At 40.8% G+C, this 21,625-nt stretch overlaps 1 protein-coding gene across 1 annotated transcript in view; it reads right to left on the minus strand.

The window, feature by feature from the left end:
• The window catches only part of enpp1 (ectonucleotide pyrophosphatase/phosphodiesterase 1), a 52,162-nt gene that overhangs the window by 28,668 nt on the left and 1,869 nt on the right, over window positions 1–21,625 (minus strand). The window contains exons 2-6 of the mRNA XM_008122381.3: window positions 6,109–6,181; window positions 4,986–5,102; window positions 3,830–3,955; window positions 2,586–2,646; window positions 1,004–1,101 (exon numbers count right to left, since the gene is read on the minus strand). Coding sequence (XP_008120588.1) covers window positions 1,004–1,101; window positions 2,586–2,646; window positions 3,830–3,955; window positions 4,986–5,102; window positions 6,109–6,181 — 475 coding nt within the window. The remainder of the gene's footprint in view (window positions 1–1,003; window positions 1,102–2,585; window positions 2,647–3,829; window positions 3,956–4,985; window positions 5,103–6,108; window positions 6,182–21,625) is intronic.

Consider the following 21,625-nt stretch of genomic DNA (forward strand, 5'->3'; position numbering starts at 1 on the left):
AGTATTTTTTGTTGGTCATGGGAGTTCTGTGTGCCAAGTTTGGTTCAATTCCATCATTGGTGGAATTCTGAATGCTCTTTGATTGTAGGTTAACTATAAATCCCAGTAACTACAACTCCCAAATGACGAAATCAATTCCCCATCCCACCAGTATTCAAATTTGAGTGTATAGGGTATTTGTGCCAAATTTGGTCCAGTGAATGGAAATACATTTTGCATATCAGACATTAACATAACAGTAGCATAATTTGTTATGAAGGAGCAACAAAAATAATACAGTTCCACAACATGAGGAACTGTATTAAGGGGTCATGGCATTAGGAAAGTTGAGAACCATTGATCTAGGGAAATTCACACAGCCACACTTTGTAATCAGTTATGCAATGCCATTTACTTTTTTTTACTCAGTATGCTAAACACTGCATGTATATTAAAGCATCCAGCACTCCTGTTGTCTCAAAATGGTAAAAATTGGATAAATGAAACAGTGGGTACCAGCTTCTTAAGTACGAGGTGAGTACTGTCATATATTAGCAGCAGACACAACATCCTTTTCCAAACTGTCTCCCTTCTTCCAAATTCTAGAGATAGAAATCAACCATGTACACATACATACACACACACAAAGTGGGCTTCTTTTTTACTGTTGTAATTTTTAAACATTGTGCTGTCCTAACCTTCCCTAATATCAACTTCTAATAAATAAAATGTTTTGTCTCCTCAGTTTTTCCATGTTTGGGAATGTAGTCATTGCAAAATTATCACTCCCCACCACGGGAAGAGCTCCCTAATCATGTCAACATTTTGAGAAAGTCCAAGCCTGACTCCTCTCTTGAATCATCCCTCGCTAGAAAACCACTGTCTTTATTTGGGTCCACAAGTGTTTATAGGAAGTGTCAACGGGTTTAGGGCAACAGACAGTGTACATAGGGAGAAAAATGTCTCCTTCAATTATTTTTTAAGACATCAAGAGAGCTGTTGCTGAGACAAAGTAGCTACTCACGTAATTTGTTAATAACAGGAAGAAGTCCACCCCATGTGTGCAAATACTCTGCTCTGAATCCATCCAAAGAAAACAGCAACACTGGAGGTTTTGTAAATCTGAGGAGTCAGAAATGAGATGGTTAAAGGCAAGCAATTGATGATTATTAGCTTCTTTTCTAGGTAATTATTCAGAAATGCCTGTGATTTATTTGTTTGCTTATTGCATATAAATTCTGTCATTTCTTAAGAACATGGCACATCTCCTCAGCAACACTGTGCTGGGCAGAAATGCATACTCTCCACTCATCCTAATTTGGCAGGGGCAATCCCAATTAATCCCACTTTTTTAGTTTCTTTTAAAATGTTCTTTTCTCTGATCCTCCGTGTTATCCCTTTTGTCCTCAATTTATGTCAACTATAGATTGAATTTAAAGTTCAAAAGCAGTTGCACTCAGATAATTCAGCTGGGAAATAGCACAAAGGGGGAACAGAATTTTTTCTTTCCTGTAGGCTCAGGCAAAAGCAAACCTCTCCATTCTTTCCTAGCTTCTCTTTCCATCCTGATTAATAACTTCTGCCATTTTTGAGCACACTCTGATTCCCCTGGCCACACATTTTTCATCTACAAAACATTGGAATGTGCACAAGCACAAAGGGGCACGTGTGTCAAAATAGGTTCCTTCAACTTGCACATGCACCACTCTTATCATCTGCAATTTTAAAACAAACAATATCAGTTCCAATCCTACATCTAAACCAATAACACACTGAAGAGATTAGACATCAATAAAAGAGGAAATATAGCTGATGAGAACTATACAGGAGTGTCACAAAGAGCAAAATGAACCAAGTTCCATGAAGGGGCTTGCAACAAATTTGATGGAGATGCTCTAAGTAAGAGTCCTGATGTTGGCAGGGAAGAGGATCTGGTTTCATTTGATACCCCAGGTAACTCATTTGCTCTTTCTTTCTCTTTCATTTCCATCTGTCTCACATGCTTATACTGAAAACAGGGTCTGAACATTTTGTATAAAGGGATGTGTTTTATACAAATCTTGGCTTTTGACCTCTTCACACAGGGCTTTTTTTTTTTTTTGCCCCGTTCTTCCATTTGTTGACAGGACCAGCCAAGCATCATCAGACAACACTGACTTGGAGTACCCCAGTAATGTCTAGATTTGCAGTAGTTCGTCTCCAGTAAAGTAAACTTCCATAGACTTACAAACATTCATCCCAAGAGAAGTAAACTTATCTCTCATGAATTTAGGATATGATTAACATTATCGGTTGATATAGCAGTTAAGTTCTTCCTTCTGCAGAGTGTTTCTTAGCACAAGCATAATTGTTTATTAATTGTTCATCAGTCTGTTCATTGGAAGTCCTCTATGAATATCAAAAGTTACCATTCTGTGCTAATATTTACATTTCTATTGAAGAAACATAAGCAGTCTTACATATCCTATTACACACAGGCATAATTGTTTATGAACTGTGTCCAACAACCTGTTCCTTGGAAGTTTTATTTACATTTCTATTGATGAAACATAAGCAGCTTATCCTATGTTTTAGAATAATGTAAAATGATGTTCAAATTGCCTTACCCTTCTGGGCACTGCGGTTCATTTAAGTCCTCACATGTATCTTCCAGCCAGCTTGTCTTCCCTTATTAGGGTAAAAAAAAATTCATTATATGACACTATTCTTTCAAAGAGAAGAAATGGATAGGCATCATTCTAGCTCTGTGACTGTTTAGGGAAAACAACAACAAAAATGAATTGAAAAACATCACCGTGGGCTTGCAATGCATTCTAAAATATTGTGTGTGTGTGTGTGTGTGTGTGTGTGTGTATACATAAAATTATACATGAACCAAATATAGTATCTACAGTATAAATGCATCCTACAATATAGTAATGAACTAAAGAACAGTATAATTCAATTATTTTCTTTTGCTGGTTGCACACTTTTTATATCTATTTCTTTTAAGTTCATTATTGCAATTATTACTCAGTTGCTTTTTTTTTTTAGGATGCTATGTATACTGCCCTAGAATGCTTGAAAATGCTGACCAAAATCATGTTGTGGAATTACAAATGGGCAACCAGGATTGATGCATTCATAACTAGGATGCGGAACAATGGCTTCTAACTACAGGAGAGGAGATTCTACCTGAACATATAGAAGAACTTCCTAACTGTGAGAGCTGTTAAGCAGTGGAACTCTCTGCCCCAGAGTGTGGTGGAGGCTCCTTCTTTGGAGGCTTTTAAGCAGAGGCTGAATGGCCATCTGTTGGGGGTGCTTTAATGCAATTTTCCTGCTCCTTAGCAGGGGGTTGGACTGGATGGCCCATGAGGTCTCTTCCAACTCTATGTTTCTATTCTATAACTGTGTGTTATGCACATAGTTTAGGGGACATGTAGGGATCATGAAAGCCCCCCCCCTTCCACTTAGTGGGAAACAGCAACTGCAGTTGATGCAAATTGGTTCTCCTGTTGATTGAGAACCAGCAGCCTGGCGTTTCCATCCACCTATCACACTCAAGGGATCTCTGGCACAAAATGGAGTTGTGAGAAGAACCCAGCATCTGCCTCTTTCAGTGATCATTCATGAGAGAGAGAGAGGTGAGAATATTAGTGAGGATTCGAGGTGGCTGTACATGCTCGAATTCACTGCACAGCTCTGCAACTAGAGATTACATGTTTGTTGTTCCCCAGCAAGATTCCAGCCATAATAAATCAATATATATGATGCAACTGCTGGATGGATTAAAATAAACAAGAGATCTTTGTTACTGTCATTTTACAACTTTCAGTGACCTTAGGTTAAAGCAAACAATGTGGTTTACCTTCACAAACTGAGTAATAATTTGCACAGCAATTATTATTTTTCACACAGTCATCTGAACAGGAACAACGGTACTCTGGTCGGTTCTTCTCTCCACATCGAAATTTAGTACATGTCCATATATGAGCTGTAAATGAGGGAGGCAGCAATATTTTTACATAAACACAGCTTAATTGCCCACAAAAGCATTCTGAATAGTGTGATATGTCAGTTGATGATTGTATAGCCAGTGGCGACATATCAAAGAAGCCATATTTTCTTCACTTGCTTTCTTTGAAATTTTGCCAGCTTGTGATGGAGTAAGCTTTGTCATTTTAGTTTATACAGACCAACTTTGCATTTGAGAAACCCATAAGAAAGCTGCCTTCAATGGGACTTCATGCTTGTTCATGCCCTCCTCCTAGTAGAATTACTAAATCGTTTTGGCATATGGAGATTAGCTACAATGCAGGGGCATCACAGCAGATGTACTAAAACATAATTGGTCGCAGTTATAGTTCCAAGAGAGAGCAACCTTCTAGTAGTCAGTAACTACTAGGTTTGCAATTTTTAAAAAGTAATGTTTTGCTCTTCCATTTCCTCCAAGCAACTAAATCAGGTATTATCCAGAAATCTGTTGTACTGCACGCAGAGAAGCATGCAGTACCATTATTTCACTCTTCCACAATGTCACATTGCTAGGACACTGTGTGAACCAAATAACAGTACAAGGATATCATACGAATGGAAAAGGGTGTCCTGGAAAAGGACAACAAAAATAAAATGGAGAGGGACCCACCAATAGTTCAGATGCCAGAGCCATTGTAGGGTTCAGCATCCACACAAACATGGCTAGTGCTGAGAATGGGTCTGATGACTGTACAATATGTAAAAGAGAACTGTGCAATACCACAAGAAAAAATAGTTTACTTTCTGTCTCAATGATCCGATTCAGTATTGTCCCATTCACACAGCTGAGAGCAAAATCATACTGTCTTGCTGATCTCTTAGTTTGTTGGTAGCAGGAGAAATCCAAACTTTTTTAATTCAACTAATTCTGTGGTCATGACAGAATACAAAGGGGACCAGTATACTAAGAAACCGACTCTCTCTTCCAGAGCTCATCTGCCTCAAGGACTGGAAAATTTTGAAAGATGGAGGGTAGGAGAAATGCTTACCAGGTTCTATACAAGCTTCTTGGAAATCTAAGCAGCAGTTTCCAAGTTTAGCACATTCACTGTCACACCGGCAGCTTCCAAAAGTTCTCTCGTAACAACGCCCTTTGCATGTTTTAACTGAAATATTTAATATTTGCTTCATGTTAGGATTTGGACACTGATTAGGACTGGCATGTATTGGAGGACATGTGCAAGAAATAAAGGAGTCTGCATGAAAAAAACCTAATATATTTGCACAAGAATCAACATTCACATTTTCTGACCAACCACATGTTTTCCGAGCAAGAAGAGTATATGTAGTTTTGGCAAATGATATTTTCACTAATAACAGCCCCTAATCCTAAGAATACTAATTAATTGGAATTTCTTTAATCAAATGAGATAGTTGATAAAACATAATCAGCAAGTTTCATAAATATTATAAGTCCATTTGCCATTTTTGTTAAATACTAGGGAGACCAATCAACACAAACAGACGGAAAAAGAAGCAGTTAACTGTCTGATGTATTACACATATGACTGGTGCATTTTCTTTTTAAGAAATAAGTTTCACATTGGACCACATTCAAACAGTGACTCAAGTTATTACTAAAGCTGAATTGTTTCGTAACATTTAAACACTGAGTGAATGCATTTAAGATGTATCTTTTTCATCAAAAAGGAATTCAGACACTGATCTATAATAGCATCGCCTGACTCACCGGGTGAGGCCGTTGCGACGTAGCGTGCCCTCCTGCTGGCCATGGCGTCTGAAGGGGGCTTCTTCCTCCCAGAAGCCCCCTGTGTGGTGGGAAAGTTTCCTGCCACCCGGGCCAACCGGCCTATCAGCGGTGAGCCCTCCCTGTCACCGGATGGGCTGGGGCCCACCATTCATTGGCTGAGGCAGCCTTTATTAGGCTGCCCCCTAGCCAGAGAAGGCACCTTGCCTGCATGGTTTGTGGTATTGGTCAGCATTGGGCTGTCCGATCCCTGATCCAAGGCCCATACATGTCAGCCAACCCTTACTCCTGTAATCAATGAACAAGTTGTGGCCAGTTTTATATCCCAAACGTGCTTTGGTGCCATCTTTGGGTTTGTCGGTGGGAGGTGTGTCGCCCATGCACAAACACGTTTCATTACTTACCATCTCTTGTACAGCTAGGTTTTAGTCCGAATATACATCCTAGGATTACTGTTAGCACAATGACACACAACACCTAGAACCAAGAAAAAAAAGAGTAATAGCACTATTACATTTGTTTGCTTCATTCACACAAACAGAAATATCATTTAAATTGTTTTCATATGAGAGGATTTTGCTTTGGTTGGTCCAACACAATTACTACAAGAGCAGATTTCATTAGTGCCTACCTTAGAGACCGCATCTCCCCCTACGAACCCGCACGTTCTCTTCACTCGTCGGGGGGGGCCCTCCTCTCGCTCCCACCACCCTCGCAGTCGCGGTTGGTGGGGACAAGAGAGAGGGCCTTCTCCGTCGTGGCCCCCCGGCTTTGGAACTCGCTTCCTAGAGAGATCAGGCAGGCCCCCACCCTCCTCTCCTTCCGTAGGAGCTTAAAAACCTGGCTCTTTCAAAAGGCCTTTGATACTTAATCTGGTGTTGGACTGATCGATCTGCCCATTTTATAATAGCCCCATTCTTGAGGTGTTGCCAATGCTATATTGCACTTTGTCCATTTTAACTGTGAAATTACCTTCCCCATTTTGGCCCATTTCGGCACATGTTGCACGTTGCCTGGGTTCTATGAATTAGTCTCCAGTGTTAATATTGTATGTTTTATGTTGATTTTAATAATTGTTTTTACTGTAATTGATGTTTTTATTGGATAACTGTTTTATTGCTGTGTTTTGATATTTGATTGTTTTATCGGGCAAGGCCCCATGTAAGCCGCCCCGAGTCCCTTCGGGGAGATGGGGCGGGGTATAAAAATAAAGTTATTATTATTATTATTATTATTATTATTATTATTATTATTATTATTATTATAATCAAGACACTGATTAGCCTGCAAAATAGAAATCTACAATTTCCTTGATTGTAGTTGTTATTGTTGTTATATTTTTTGTATCCCACATTTCTCTCTGGATCAAGACCCAAAGTGGCTCACAATTTTAAAAATAATATTATTAAAACCTAAAAAAATATAAATATTTAAATAGAATTAAGCATACAATTATTAAAACAGATCAAATAAAATAATGTTACAAATAGGTAAACTATTGAAAACTATTGAAATGCCATACTGTGCCCCCTGGCTAATTCTTAAAAACCTTCTGTTTTAATTAGAGAATAAAACCCCCAAATGATCTGCTTTAAAATAGACAATACCATGCTGCCTCTCCAACTGCCACATGTGAACAGTTTCACATTACAAGTGGATATAGCTCATCTTAATGAGTAGTCCCACAATATCATCATGGGTAGAAGAAGGTCTGAATCTTTTCCTGTGGTCAGGAAGTCTTACAGAAATGACCATGTTACTGCAGAGTTGCACTGATTCATGTCATTTTGGGGTTTTGTGCAAACCACATACAGGCAACTTCATAGCACCACAAACCTCAGAACATTACAAAAATATTCTGATGCTTACAACAAGTTGGTCAAAGGTGAAGGGGGAGAGGATTTGAACTCAATGCACAACAACTAGAGTTTGAAACAGATTGACTGAAAAAATCATAAGAACTCTGCAGAATGAATCAAAGTGGGGATAAATGGGGTTTTTTTTAGAATGTTCAAAAACATTCCTTTTCTGGAGAGAACGGTTATTAATTAGTAAATGTCATATGAATCTCTGCTATGGCATTGCAATTCTATTCAGAATTACAACTGGTAATGACAAATAACATTTCCTGTAACAGAGGATATTTCCTGAATTTATTGTGGAACCGTGTTTATAGTGAACCCAACTGAAATGAATTACCTCTGGAAGCAGCATATTATAGAATTGCTCTGGAGAAAATGCCTAGAGAAAACATATTTTTTCAAAAAAATTCATGTCAGGAGCAACTTGAGAAACTGCAAGTCGCTTCTGGTGTGAGAGAATTTGCCGTCTGTCCAGGGGACGCCCAGATGTTTTGATGTTTTTACCTTCCTTGTGGGAAGCTTCTCTCATGTCCCTACATGGAATTGGAGCTGATAGAGGGAGCTCATCCACACTCTCCCCAGGTTGGATTCGAACCTACAACCTTCAGGTCAGCAACCCAACCTTCAAGTCACCATTCCTGCCAGCACAAAGGTTTAACCCACTGCACCACCGCAATAGGCAAAATAGTGAATACTGATCTTACAAATACCTGGGCCATATTATAGTGATTATTCTTCTTTTTCTGGCAAAAAAAAGAGGAGGAGGAGGAATGCATCTTGCTACTAGCTGAGAACTCCCTGCAAAAAGCATGAGATTTGGCCTTCAATCTTTTAAGACGTAAAAAAATAAAATTATTTTGCACTTTGTTTTCATATTTTGTTTCCACATTTCCAAAGAAGTAACTGCTCCTTTTTGATGCAATTAATATCTCTGCTGAGATGTGACAGGGAAAAGACTGCCATAAACAGTGCACACTTATTAAATGTTCTGGTAGTAGCTTACACGTCATTGGGGTAGTGAATCACCACTGGGCTTTAGTCAGAACTTTAAAGGAGCTTTGCAAAGTGTTGAACTTTTGTCCCTTTCTCCATATGCTTAGAACTTTGGACAGCTCATTTGAAGTTGAAGCTACAACCAGGAGCAATCTGAGTGCAACTGACATCTACATTCCCTCTTGACTTCACTTTAATGGATTTGCCATCCCATCTTTGTTGCAATTTGCTACCATCCCCCTAGATCGTGATAGGCAAAGTACAAGGACTTGACATTTGGAAACACTTCTGCTTTCTATTTTGCACCCTCCCAATGTGTATTCCCAAATATTAAAGTATTTATGTTCTTTGCTGACATTAATTAGCAACATTCAATTTAGTTCTATTATTACTCAGTTGATTTCTTATTGATTTAAACTTGAATTAAACTTACAGTAGAGTCTCACATATCCAACGTAATCGGGCCGGCAGAACGTTGGATAAGCGAATATGTTGGATAATAAGGAGGGATTAAGGAAAAGCCTATTAAACATCAAATTAGGTTATGATTTTACAAATTAAGCACCAAAGCATCGTGTTATACAACAAATCTGACAGAAAAAGTAGTTCAATATGCAGTAATGCTAAGTAGTAATTACTGTATTTACGAATTTAGCACCAAAATATCACGATGTATTGAAAATATTGACTACAAAAATGTGTTGGATAATCCAGAACGTTGGATAAGCGAGTGTTGTATAAGTGAGACTATACTGTAATATATAATAAATCTGCTGAATGAAGTATATGCAAATTTTCATCAAAGACGTGATTCACATTACATGGACACATCAGCTCAGACGTCAGAGCTGTATCTCCAGAACGCCTTATAAGGAAGCATTAATTCAAGCTACCTGTGGAAGGAAAAAACCAGAGCAGATATTTTGAATTACACAGCATTACCTAAAGATAAGAGCAGTGCCTGGAAAATAGTTTAAATTAGTCTACTGAAATCTGTAGTCCTTTATTCCAAGTAATTCCAATTACATGTTCTCTCTTCCATGAGCTTCCCCCCCCCCCCCCCCCCCCCAAGTCTGAATGGAGAAGAGTGGGCAGAAACAGACTACCGGTAATTCTTTTATCATGAATTATTTTAATCTCAAAATTACCATCCTTCTTTTTTGTGTGTGCTGACAAAGCAGAGTAAGCAATTTGAGCTGAATAACAATGGAAGGGGGAGTAAGCTTTTGAGGCTCGGTTTCCACTCATATCTTTTGGGAAACACAGAACTCTGTGTGACTTGAATCTATGTTAAAGCATTCAACTATAATTTTACCTTCTTCCTCAAACCAACACACAGAAACAGACTAGGTGAACATTTTAAAAGGTGTTTGAAGAGCAAGGCAAGAAAAGGAATCCACTTGTGATACTTCATAAGAGACCATTTGACCATCCTATGGTATACATTGTAGCATTCAAGCGTTCTTGATCAGGATTTCAGTACAGAATCACAATGCTACATGGTACTGGAAGATATATAGTAGACTTGGTTTGTGAGGTTTAGAAGGAAAGAAGATAATGTCCTGTTTTACGGTGAAATGTATTTTTGTCCATGTTTGTATTGGAACACACTTTTGTTTTCTAGGCATGAGTCCCTATCCCCTTATTGCTTCCTCTCTGTGGGAGGAAGATGGAAAGCTGTGGCCTATAAACAGTGTGTCATAATGATTATATGGCACAGAGAGCAGGTGGTGAGATAACTGGGAAAACACTTTTCCATGCGACACAGAGGACATTTGGCGATTGCTGCTAGAAGGTTCTTGCAGATAAACATTGAACAAATAGAAAACCCATCTCAAATTTGGTTACCCTTTTTCCACTCATGACCACATTTACCATTCCAAATGTAAGCATTTCAAGGAGATCTTATGAAGCACATGGGTGAGGCATTTATATCTCCCAAAATCAGCCCTATTATTAGACAACATGTGGTGGCTTCTTCAGGCGCCAGCAGATATTGTCCTTCTCGTTCTTTCTCTTAAATTCACTGGTTTTTCCCCCAGTTAAAAAACAGTGATCTATGCAACACAGCCTGCCCTGAAGCCTATAAATTAGCCCACCAACTAAATTTAAATTGTCTGTGGACTTATGGCAAACCTAGACAGTGTATAAGGTTTATTAAGTAATATATACTCATAAGTGGTTTTGCCAGTTCCTTCCTCTGAGCCTACAGCACCTGGTATTCATTGTGGTCTCCCATTCAAGTAATACCCAGGGCCTGCCCTGCTTAGCTTCCAAATCAGACATGGTCTGGTGCTTTTGGGGTACTTGGACTCAGCACATCCCCCAAAATTTTATAGATGAAAACTGACACACTTGTGGCCAAGCCACATATATGTGTGGTCAAGACAGCAAAAGTTATTAATGAGGAAGAACAGACAAACTAGGAGCAGTTACCTGAGCCTAGTGGGAAAAGCAAGATTCTTCATCCTCTCTCCCTGCCTTTCACTGAGTTAACTGAATATTAACTGTTTTTGCACATAGAGCTCCGTTTACAGCAACTGGTATAAGCAAATGGGGAAACTGGGAAGAGGAAAGAGAAACGGAGACATTTTAAATGCAGCTGAAAAAAGTAGGATAGCAATGAATTAATGAGGACTGTCCCTGCCAAACTGGAACAATTGAAGGGAATGACTCAGGTGTGGGAGGGGAGGAAAGCACTGTGTGAAGAGCAAAGGCGCAGTGGGAAAATCACCCATGTTATGGCTCATGTGATTTTCCAAGACACCTCTGCTCCTCCCACAGAGCTTGATCCTGAAGAGCAAGAGACAGGGATTCAGAATGCTGCTGTCTCCCAGAGCTGGCTTCTGGCACTGGAACGCTGGCTTTGACTCTTGACATCTGTGCTTTTTACATTTGGGATTTGGGTGGGCAGCATCAATGGCAGCCAATGGCAGCTCTGGAGTGCCATGTGGAGGTGGATTAGTGGCAGTTTTCAGAGAGGAAAGAGCCCTGCCAGTATTGGGAAGAAGTGATAAATTTGCTGACCCTACTGCCTCCTCACCTAAGGTACTGTCCCAGCAAAGCTAATGGTTCTTAGTGCTGCTGCAGTTTCCTGTCATCTAAGCTTTTTTAGCATTTGATCCTTCACATTCCCTCAGTCCACCAGAGTGCTATCTACTTAAGTACTACCATCACTCTATTTTTCTGTGCACCTCTTTGCTCTTTGTTTTCATTCTTCTTCCCTTTCTTATTTTCAATTGAATATCTACCTCAAAAGCAAATAGCATGACTTAATCTATCTTGACCACAGAGTTCTACATTCTGACATGTCTATCAGATTACTCTGAGATTTAACATGTCTTAGACTATTTGCCAAAATTGTATATTTTGACAAATCGTAGATTTGCATGTAGCCCAAAGAAGTGGATCAATGACAAATTGGATAAGACAGAATAGACTATTTGGATGAGTGAAATTTTACTGTCCTAGGACCTCTTCATGAGTCCCCTGGTGGCGCAGCGGGATAAACCGCTGAGCTGCTGAACTTGCTAACCAAAAGTTCAGTGGTTCAAATCCGGGGAGCAGGATGAGCTCCCGCTGTTAGCAACCTAGCAGTTCGAAAACATGCAAATGTGAGTAGATCAATGGGTATCCCTCTGGCAAGAAGGTAATGGCACTCCATGTCATGCTGGCCACATGACTTTGGAGGCGTCTACGGACAACGCTGGCTCTTTGGCTTAGAAATTGAGATGAGCACCAACCCCCAGAGTGTGCGCCACCAAAGGGAAGGTGTGTGGGACTGCTCATGGTGCCCTGCACACCTTCCCTCCTTCCTCCATCCCACGGTGAGGACGGTATGTGTTGGCACCCTGTCCTCATCAGATGGCAGAAAGGGCAGCAACGCACATTGCCCCGCCACCCTTTCTGTCATCATATGGGGAAAAAGGGAGGAAAATGCAATGGAGCTATCCAAACTACACTTTCCTCCTCACACTCATGCAGCATGTGGAAGTGTCAGTCTGCTGAACTCTGGTCAACAGATGGACAGACCTCCATTGTTCACAACAGTGGCTGCCCAGTTAATCAGTATTGGGGGACATTTACGATACCAACATATTCCCTACACTATTGAACAAAGTGATTAGGAGTATGAATCAGTCACAGATATGTAGCTCTAAATTATGCATTTGTAACTGTAACTGGGGATTCCAGCCTGTGTCTTTTGAGGAGTGTGAGAACAAAATATTTTAAAGTCGGCTGGCGGCAGTCCTGCTTATTTCCAGTTGACTCTTGGTGTTACTTTTAAAAATTATATTCTGTGCACTGGCAATTGTTTATACATTCAATGCCTTTAAGAACATTTCAGAAAACTATTCATTGTATTATATAAAACATGCAACTATAAGAAGAAATAACCTCAAAAGGCATTACTTGCATTCTTACCACATTCCTACATGAAATATTTCTGGTTATCTGGATATCCAGTTAGAGGAGTTAAGCATGGTCCAGAAAAGAAAACATTCATTAATCAGAGGCTCTCAAAAGCAATGACCAAACATGGATATAGAGATGATATGGAAATCTACCTCTCAGAAATCTGACCACTGCCCATGACGGCTGCTGCCTCTTAAAGCTGTAATCTAGGAATCTTAAAGAACCCAGGTTTGGGGGAGATGTTCAAACGGTTTATTATTTAATATAACTAGATGAGGGAATGCTCTTTTCAAACTGAACTAGCAAACTTAAACAGAAATGTACTCAGACTACACATTTTAGAATCTGTAGAATACCGGTACATCCGTTAACAAAAAAAAAATGCTCAAAAAGGCAAAAAAAAATACAATGAAGAGTACTTGAAATGGATCAAAGCAATCCAAAATCTAGACTGGGACATCCCAAAATATTTCTACTTTCCTAAAAGCAGTCTCAGGTATCCGATGCTGGGTCTCCAGAACTGAGGGACAGCACTGAGGGTGGTAGCTTTCCTGTAAGCAAACAGTGAATTCATTCTGAGTTTTTGCCTCAACTTTGAAAGAGCCATCCTAGATGTACAATCTATTTGTGGGATGGCTTCAGCACTTTGGATAGCTTATACAAAGGAATGGATTTTTCACCTTACTGCCCCTGGGGGAGGGGGGGGGGGCTTTAACAACTAAAATCCCACCATGCAGCAAATGGGCCCCAGATTAATTCCACAATACAAATAGTCCACCACTGGAGTTCTACAAACCATCTAATTCTTACTTTTTCCACTATTTGTTTATTCATGCTAGAATGGCAAAAACAATTATTTGAATAGGCTTTCCAAACACTTAAATTCATTGATATAAAACATAAAAATCTACTCAAAAGCAGTAATCAAAATTACACTTATTTAAAACTGGTAACAAATGAATTGATTTAAAAATATATCTAATTTGCGGTATAAATTTTTATTGTGTGTGGGTTTTTTAAATCTAGCACCCAAAAATCTATTAAAAATAAAAGTTTTTCATTGCATGCCTGTGAATGGACATTGCCATCTCTCCACACCCAAGAGGACCTATGGAAACCACTGTTTCAATCTATAAATTAAAATGCCATTTTTTCTAGTCTTGAATAAATGTTTGGTGTCCTCAAACACAAGTCCATTATCATGTTTATTTGTATTGTACTTGAACATTAGCAATCAGCAGACCATTTTCCCTGTGCTTAAGATATTTTTTTCACACTGTAGACGGTTTACATGCTGGTGCATATAAAACAAATGAAAGTGTTTTGGTACTAGAATTCCCAGAAATCCACAATCAAGGATTTTACTGCAAAGAAAATCATGTTGCTATAGAGAAGGAGTAGGAAGTCTTGCAACCTTTGCAGCTATTGGATGGCATTCTTCATTCCTGGCTGGGCCCTGAGATCTTCTGGAGAGGCCCTTCTCAAGCTCGGTTGGTGGGAATGAGAGAGAGAGCCTTCCTTTTCGGTGGCTGCCCCTTGATGCTGGGACTCCCTGTCTAAAATTGTATAATGTACAGGTGATCTTTTCATCCCTCCTCCCCGTTGTAGGACACGGCTCTACAAGGGCCGGAAAAATAGTACAGGTCAATAACTGGCTCAGAAAATGGTGTCAAGAGGAGCATTTTGGCTTCCTTGACCATGGTCTACTTTTCCAAGAGGATGGACTACTGGCAAGTGATGGGGTGCATCTCACACAAGTAGGAAAACATCTTTTTGCACACAGACTCACAAACCTCATCAGGCGTACTTTAAACTAGATCCATTGGGGGAGGGGAACAACAGCCTGGTGAACACTATATTACCCACGACCACAGGGAACCGCCAAAAGGCTAAACGGAGGGCTGCACAAACACAGCAAGGACCAAGTACAGAGAGCACAATAATCCCAAATAAACAGCTCGAGGGGAAGGTCACAGGGGCTTACATGTCTTTACACTAATGCTCAGAGCATGGGAAATAAGCAAGACGAACTCCAACTCTTTAGCACAGCACCACACATACGATGTCATAGGCATCACTGAAACCTGGTGGGATGACTCCTATCACTGGAATTTAATCATTGAGGGCTATAACCTCTTTCACAGAAATAGAACAAAGGGGAGAGGAGGGGGAGTAGCTTTATAAGTCAAAAACAGTTACGTTGCAGAAGAAATGCAAGACTGTAATCCGGGAAACCAGCTTGAAAGCATCTGGATAAGAATCAAGGGAACCGGGACTCAAAAAGATCTTGTCGTGGGTGTCTACTACAGACCTCCGAGTCAGGATGAAGGACTTGATGAAGCCTTCTGTCAACAGCTGACCAAACAGGCACAAAGAAGAGATATAGTAGTCATGGGCGATTTCAATTATCCCGATATCTGCTGGAAAACAAACTCAGCCAAGAGTACAAAGTCCAACAAATTCCTCACTTTGTGATGACTCATGGGCCTTGTAGTCCTGTTCCTAGTACTATTGTGGCAGACGAAGAAGAAAACATGGGGTTTTCGCCGGTTCAGCAAGAGCCGGAGTCTCTTCACCTGCAGGATGTTGATGTTTGCCCTCAAGAATTCAGCCAAACAGGCCTTGGGCAGAACTCCTCCCCGTTTTCCAGGAGGGAAAATTATTCTAAAGATAGGGGAGTCAGGGAGGCTAATCGGAGAAGCCTGAGAATCGCTGCCAAACAAATGGCTGATTAGGTCTGCTTCCCTTGGGAAATTCTAAGGAGTCATGCATCTGGACAGAGTTGGGTTTCGCTTCTCGTTCTCTAGGGAAAGAGTTCTGTTGGCGGGAAAACGAGACTCAATATAGGTGTTTGGCGCGAGGGATTCTTTGTGGAGTCAATTGATCAGCTTGAGGAGAGAGATCGTGTGTGGACTTCGTAATCCCAGTTCCTTGCTTCCCGGATCAAGCTTCAAGCCTTGCCTTGTCTCACGGTTTTACCACGGACTCTGTTCATGCTTCATGTTCGTCTTGCCTCCAGTCACGGGTCTAGTCAAGAATCAAGTTTATTTCCAGCCTTGTTGTCAAGCTTCATTGGACTTTAAAGACTCTGTTATTTCCCCACACTATTGCTTGGCAAAGTGTGTGTTTCGGTCAAGTGGATTAAAACTTTGAACTCTAATATCTTATATTGGACAATACATTTCTGGACTATATTTGACCTCATCTGAAAGGTCTGCTTCTGAACTATATTCTTCACTTGTTTTTATTGATTTTATATATTTCTTTAATAAAGATATTAGATAGAGACTGGCCTCTGTGTAAGGTTATTGGTGCTCTGCAGCCAGGGTCCTGACACACTTGCCTTGCAGACAATTTTATGGTCCAGAAGGTAGAAGAGGCAACAAGGGGATCAGCAACTCTTGATCTAATCTTAACAAATGTGGAAGACCTGATCAATACAGTTGAAGTGGTTGGATCCTTAGGGGCAAGTGACCATGTGCTCCTGCAGTTTACAATACAAAGGAATGCTGAAACTAAGACAAGTCAAACACGCATTCTGGACTTTAAGAGAGCTGACTTCCAAAAAAATGAAGGAATTACTGAGCGGCATTCCATGGACGCCAATATTAAAAAACAAGGGAGTTAAGGATGGATGGGAGTTTTTCAAAAGTGAAATACTCAAGGCGCAAATGCAAACAGTGCCAACAAAGAAGAAAAATAAGACAAGTGCAAAGAAGCCAGAATGGATGTCCAAAGAACTTTTAACTGAGCTAAGGCTCAAAAGTGACATGCACAAGAAGTGGAAAAGGGGAGAAATCACCAAAGAAGAATTCAAACGTATAGCCAATACCTGTAGGGAAAAGGTTCGCAAGGCTAAAGTGCAAAATGAGCTCAGGCTTGCCAGGGACATAAAAAACAACAAAAAAGGCTTTTTTGCTTACGTTGGTAGAAAAAGGAAGAAAAAGGAGGCGATAGGGCCACTACAAGGAGAAGATGGGGTGATGGCGACAGGGGATAGGGAAAAGGCAGAACTGCTTAATGCCTTCTTTGCCTCGGTCTTCTCACAAAAAGAAAGCCATCTTCAACCTCAGCAACATGGAATGGACGAAGGATAGGGGGAAATCCAACCCCAAATAGGGAAACAAGTTGTCCAGGAACACCTGGCCTCTCTAAACGAATTCAAGTCCCCAGGGCCAGATCAGCTACACCCAAGAGTATTGAAGGAACTAGCGGAAGTTATTTCAGAACCACTGAAATTATCTTCGAGAGTTCTTGGAGAACGGAAGAAGTCCCAGCAGATTGGAGGAGGGTGAATGTGGGAAAAAAGAACGACCCAAATAATTACCGTCCGGTCAGCCTCACATCGATACCAGGCAAGATTCTGGAAAAGATCATTAAGGAAGTGGTCTGCGAACACTTAGAAGCAAATGTGGTCATTGCTAATAGTCAACACAGATTTACCAAAAACAAGTTATGCCAGACTAATCTGATCTCTTTTTTCGATAGAGTTACGAGTTGGGTCGATACAGGGAATGCTGTGGATGTAGCGTACCTGGATTTCAGTAAGGACTTCGACAAAGTCCCCCACGACCTTCTGGCAAACAAACTAGTAAAATGTGGGCTAGACAAAACTACGGTTAGGTTGATCTGTAATTGGCTAAGCGAACGAACTCAAAGGGTCTCACCAATGCGTCGTCTTCATCATGGAAAGAAGTGACAAGTGGAGTGCCGCAGGGCTCCGTCCTGGCCCCGGTTCTGTTCAACATCTTTATTAACGACTTAGACGAAGGGTTAGAAGGCACGATCATCACGTTTGCAGACGACACAAAACTGGGAGGGATAGCTAACCCTCCAGAAGACAGGAGCAGAATTCAAAACGATCTTGACAGACTAGAGAGATGGGCCGAAACTAACAAAATGAAGTTCAACAGGGACAAATGCAAGATACTTCACTTCGGCAGAAAAAATGGAAAGCAAAGATACAGAATGGGGGACGCCTGGCTTGACAGCAGTGTGTGCGAAAAAGACCTTGGAGTCGTCGTGGACAACAAGTTAAACATGAGCCAACAATGTGATGCGGCAGCTAAAAAAGCCAACGGGATTCTGGCCTGCATCAATAGGGGTATAGCGTCTAGATCCAGGGAAGTCATGCTCCCCCTCTATTCTGCTTTGGTCAGACCACACCTGGAATACTGTGTCCAATTTTGGGCACCTCAGTTGAAGGGAGATGTTGACAAGCTGGAAAGCGTCCAGAGGAGGGCAACCAAAATGATCAAGGGTCTGGAGAACAAGCCCTATGAGGAGCGGCTTAAAGAGCTGGGCATGTTTAGCCTGCAGAAGAGAAGGCTGAGAGGAGACATGATAGCCATGTACAAATACGTGAAGGGAAGTCATAGGGAGGAGGGAGCCAGCTTGTTTTCTGCTGCCCTGCAGACTAGGACACGGAACAATGGCTTCAAACTACAGGAAAGGAGATTCCACCTGAACATCAGGAAGAACTTCCTGACTGTGAGAGCTGTTCGACAGTAGAACTCTCTCCCCCGGACTGTGGTGGAGGCTCCTTCTTTGGAGGCTTTTAAGCAGAGGCTGGGTGGTCATCTGTCGGGGGTGCTTTGAATGCGATTTCCTGCTTCTTAGCAGGGGGTTGGATTGGATGGCCCATGAGGTCTCTTCCAACTCTACTATTCTATGATTCTATGATTCTATGATTCTATGATTCTATGAGACCTTTGAAAACCCCGGAGAACCTCAGTAGATGTCATCATTTTGTGTCTAGATTCAGGAACACAGCCAGATGTTTCTCCAAGTTTTCCCCTGCTATCAATAGGCATGGAATCCCCAAGGACAACGGCAAAGACTTGACACGAGGTCCAGGAATCAGAAAATGATTGGATGTAGCATAGTTCCACTTATAGCTCTACTATGCTATAATGGATCATATAGGATTGGCATCCTTTCACTTTGTGAACCAAGCATTTATTCCCATTCTCTGCTTTCTATGCTTGGTCCAGAACATCCATAAGAGAATCATCTTATTCTCCAACAGGTAAGTTAACTCATAAATCTTTGAAGGTCTAAATAAAAATTATATGTGGAATTACTCTGAGTTTGGGAACGTTATGAGTGACAACATGGAGCCGTCATCCAAAAAAGTAACTTTTCTAAGATCTGTTCATGACTGTTCACCTATCTATTGATATCACCAAAGAACTTTAAAAGGTTAAGATGAGTAGAATTACATTTGCAGAAATTCTGTTAATTTTTTTTTCAGAATAGTTTGTTCTACCATATATATTAATTACAATTTTAATTTGGTTCAAATCCTCTTGATAAGTTATGTTAACTTTCTGAATATTGCACAGAGGTCTCCAGTACTTCCTTGCTTGATGCTTCTTTCCAAGCTCCACAATGGCGGCCAAATGGCAATCATGTGCAGCTTAATCACCTCATCACCTGGAGCCTCCGGTGGTGTAGTGGATTAAAGCCTCGTGACTTGAAGGTTGGGTTGCTGACCTGAAGGCTGCCAGGTTCGAATCCCACCTGGGGAGAGCACAGAAGAGCTCCCTCTATCATCTCCAGCGCCACGCGGGGACATGAGAGAAGCCTCCCACAAGGATGATATAAACATCAAAACATCCGGGCATCCCATTGGCAACGTCCTTGCAGACAGCCAATTCTCTCACTGCAGAAGCGACTCAAGTTGCTCCTAACACATGAAAAAAAATCACCTGACCGAAATGATCAATGACTGGCCACAGAGAAGGAAGCTCCTTCAGCCAGTAGTCCAACTTATAGTCACAACCTACTAGGATTTCCAGGTTAAGTAAATTGGCAGACGTTTACATGCTACCAGCATCAGATAGGAACTTAAGACTTGTCTCTCTATTATATTATAAAACGTCATTAGCTTGAATGTAGTGTCATCAAACTTGGTATGTTATTTAACAGAATCAAAACAAAGAATGCAAAAAAGTTTGAAGTCTGTTAAGTACTTTGGATACCTTCCAAATCAATACTTAAGATTTCAGTAATTTTTCATCTGGAATGCATATTTGCTCATTGGATTTGATTACACAATGGCCAAGAATCTGCACCATCTCCAAATCAGATCTGTAAAAACCACGGTGGAAGCAATATCTTTCTAAAGTCTGGTTTGTGTCGGGAGGAGATTACAGGCATCTCTCCACATTTGCAGTTTTTACATTTGTGGATTTGATAAAAAAAATGTTCTCTCCAGAAATCTATAGGTCTTCCAGTGAAATTCCCTGGCCAATGATCACAGAATCATGCAGGAAGACTTAAACATTCCTAGAAAGCTGTTCTCTCAGACAAAAGAATGGCAATGTCTTTGTTTGCAATTCTTCACTTTCATGATGGGGTGGGCTAACCCAAGCAGATGTGGAAACTTGACTGTACTTAGTTTACTTCCAAAATGGTCTTGTGATAGACTTCAACAATCTCCTTTATATTTCCTCTTCTGGAGTGACAACAGGAGGTTAAAAACAGGTATGTCAGTACCCTTTAATTATACCAATTTTGTTTAAACTGTCTGCAACCTAGTTCAGACTTTCTTAAAATAGAGATGTTGGATATAAGCCCAATCTGAGAGTCCCATCATCTCAACTGTAACCTCTGCTGTTTGATGTCTCACCCGCATGAATGGGATTTTAAGATCTTGAGGAGTTCCAGAGCTTGTGGAATAAACTCAAAACCACTGGTGTCTCTTCAAACTACAACTCCAAGTGTTCAACAGCATTGAGCTATGACAGTTACAGTGGTATCAACCTGCATTAATTCTATAGAGTAGATGCACCCAGGAAAGCCAGTACAGCTCTAAAACGCTAGCCCTGAATGGCAATTCATTTGAGCCAAAGTGTTACTCTGAAAACCCAAGACAGGTCAGTCAACTTACCCTCTGTGTCCAAAATAAATCAATAAAAAATAATTATTAATAGGCTACTACTTTAAAGTGCCACTTCGCTTCCTGGAAGAGAGGAGATGCATCTAAAGGCGGTTTGACACTACTTATATTGTCATCGTTCAATACTATGGAATCCAGAGAGTTGCAGTTTGGGGAGGCAACAGCCCTGTTTGACAAAGGAGGCTGAAGGCCTTGCAAAACTGCTATGCCTGGAATTCCACAGCATTGAGCTGCAGCAGTGCAATGGGTGGCAAACTGCATTCATGTTACAAAGTGGATGCACCCGGGGATACACTTCCATTGTATGCCCACAACGCCTCTGCAGGATAGGACCATATTTTTTCTCTCCTTTTAAATTATTTATGGAATTCAATCCCATGCCTTGAGCCTTTGGGTGCATCTTTTAGGCTTTTAAACAGAGGCTGGATGGCCATCTGTCGGGGGTGCTTTGAATGCGGTTTTCCTGCTTCTTGGCAGGGGGTTGGACTGAATGGCCCACGAGGTCTCTTCCAACTCTACGATTCTATGATTCTATCTACATTGTAGAATGAATGCAGCTTCACACCACTTTTTCTGCCACAGCTCAGTGTTATGGGATTGTGGGAGTTGTAGCTCTGCAAGGCCTTGAGCCTTCTCTGTCAAAGGACGTGGTGCCTCAACAAACTACAGCTCCTGGGATTCCATAGCATTGAGCCATGGCAGTTCAAGTGGTGATGAACTGCATTGATTCAACAATGTAGACCAGAC

The sequence above is a fragment of the Anolis carolinensis genome, chromosome 1, assembly GCF_035594765.1.
Source record: "Anolis carolinensis isolate JA03-04 chromosome 1, rAnoCar3.1.pri, whole genome shotgun sequence".
Taxonomy (NCBI): domain Eukaryota; kingdom Metazoa; phylum Chordata; class Lepidosauria; order Squamata; family Dactyloidae; genus Anolis; species Anolis carolinensis.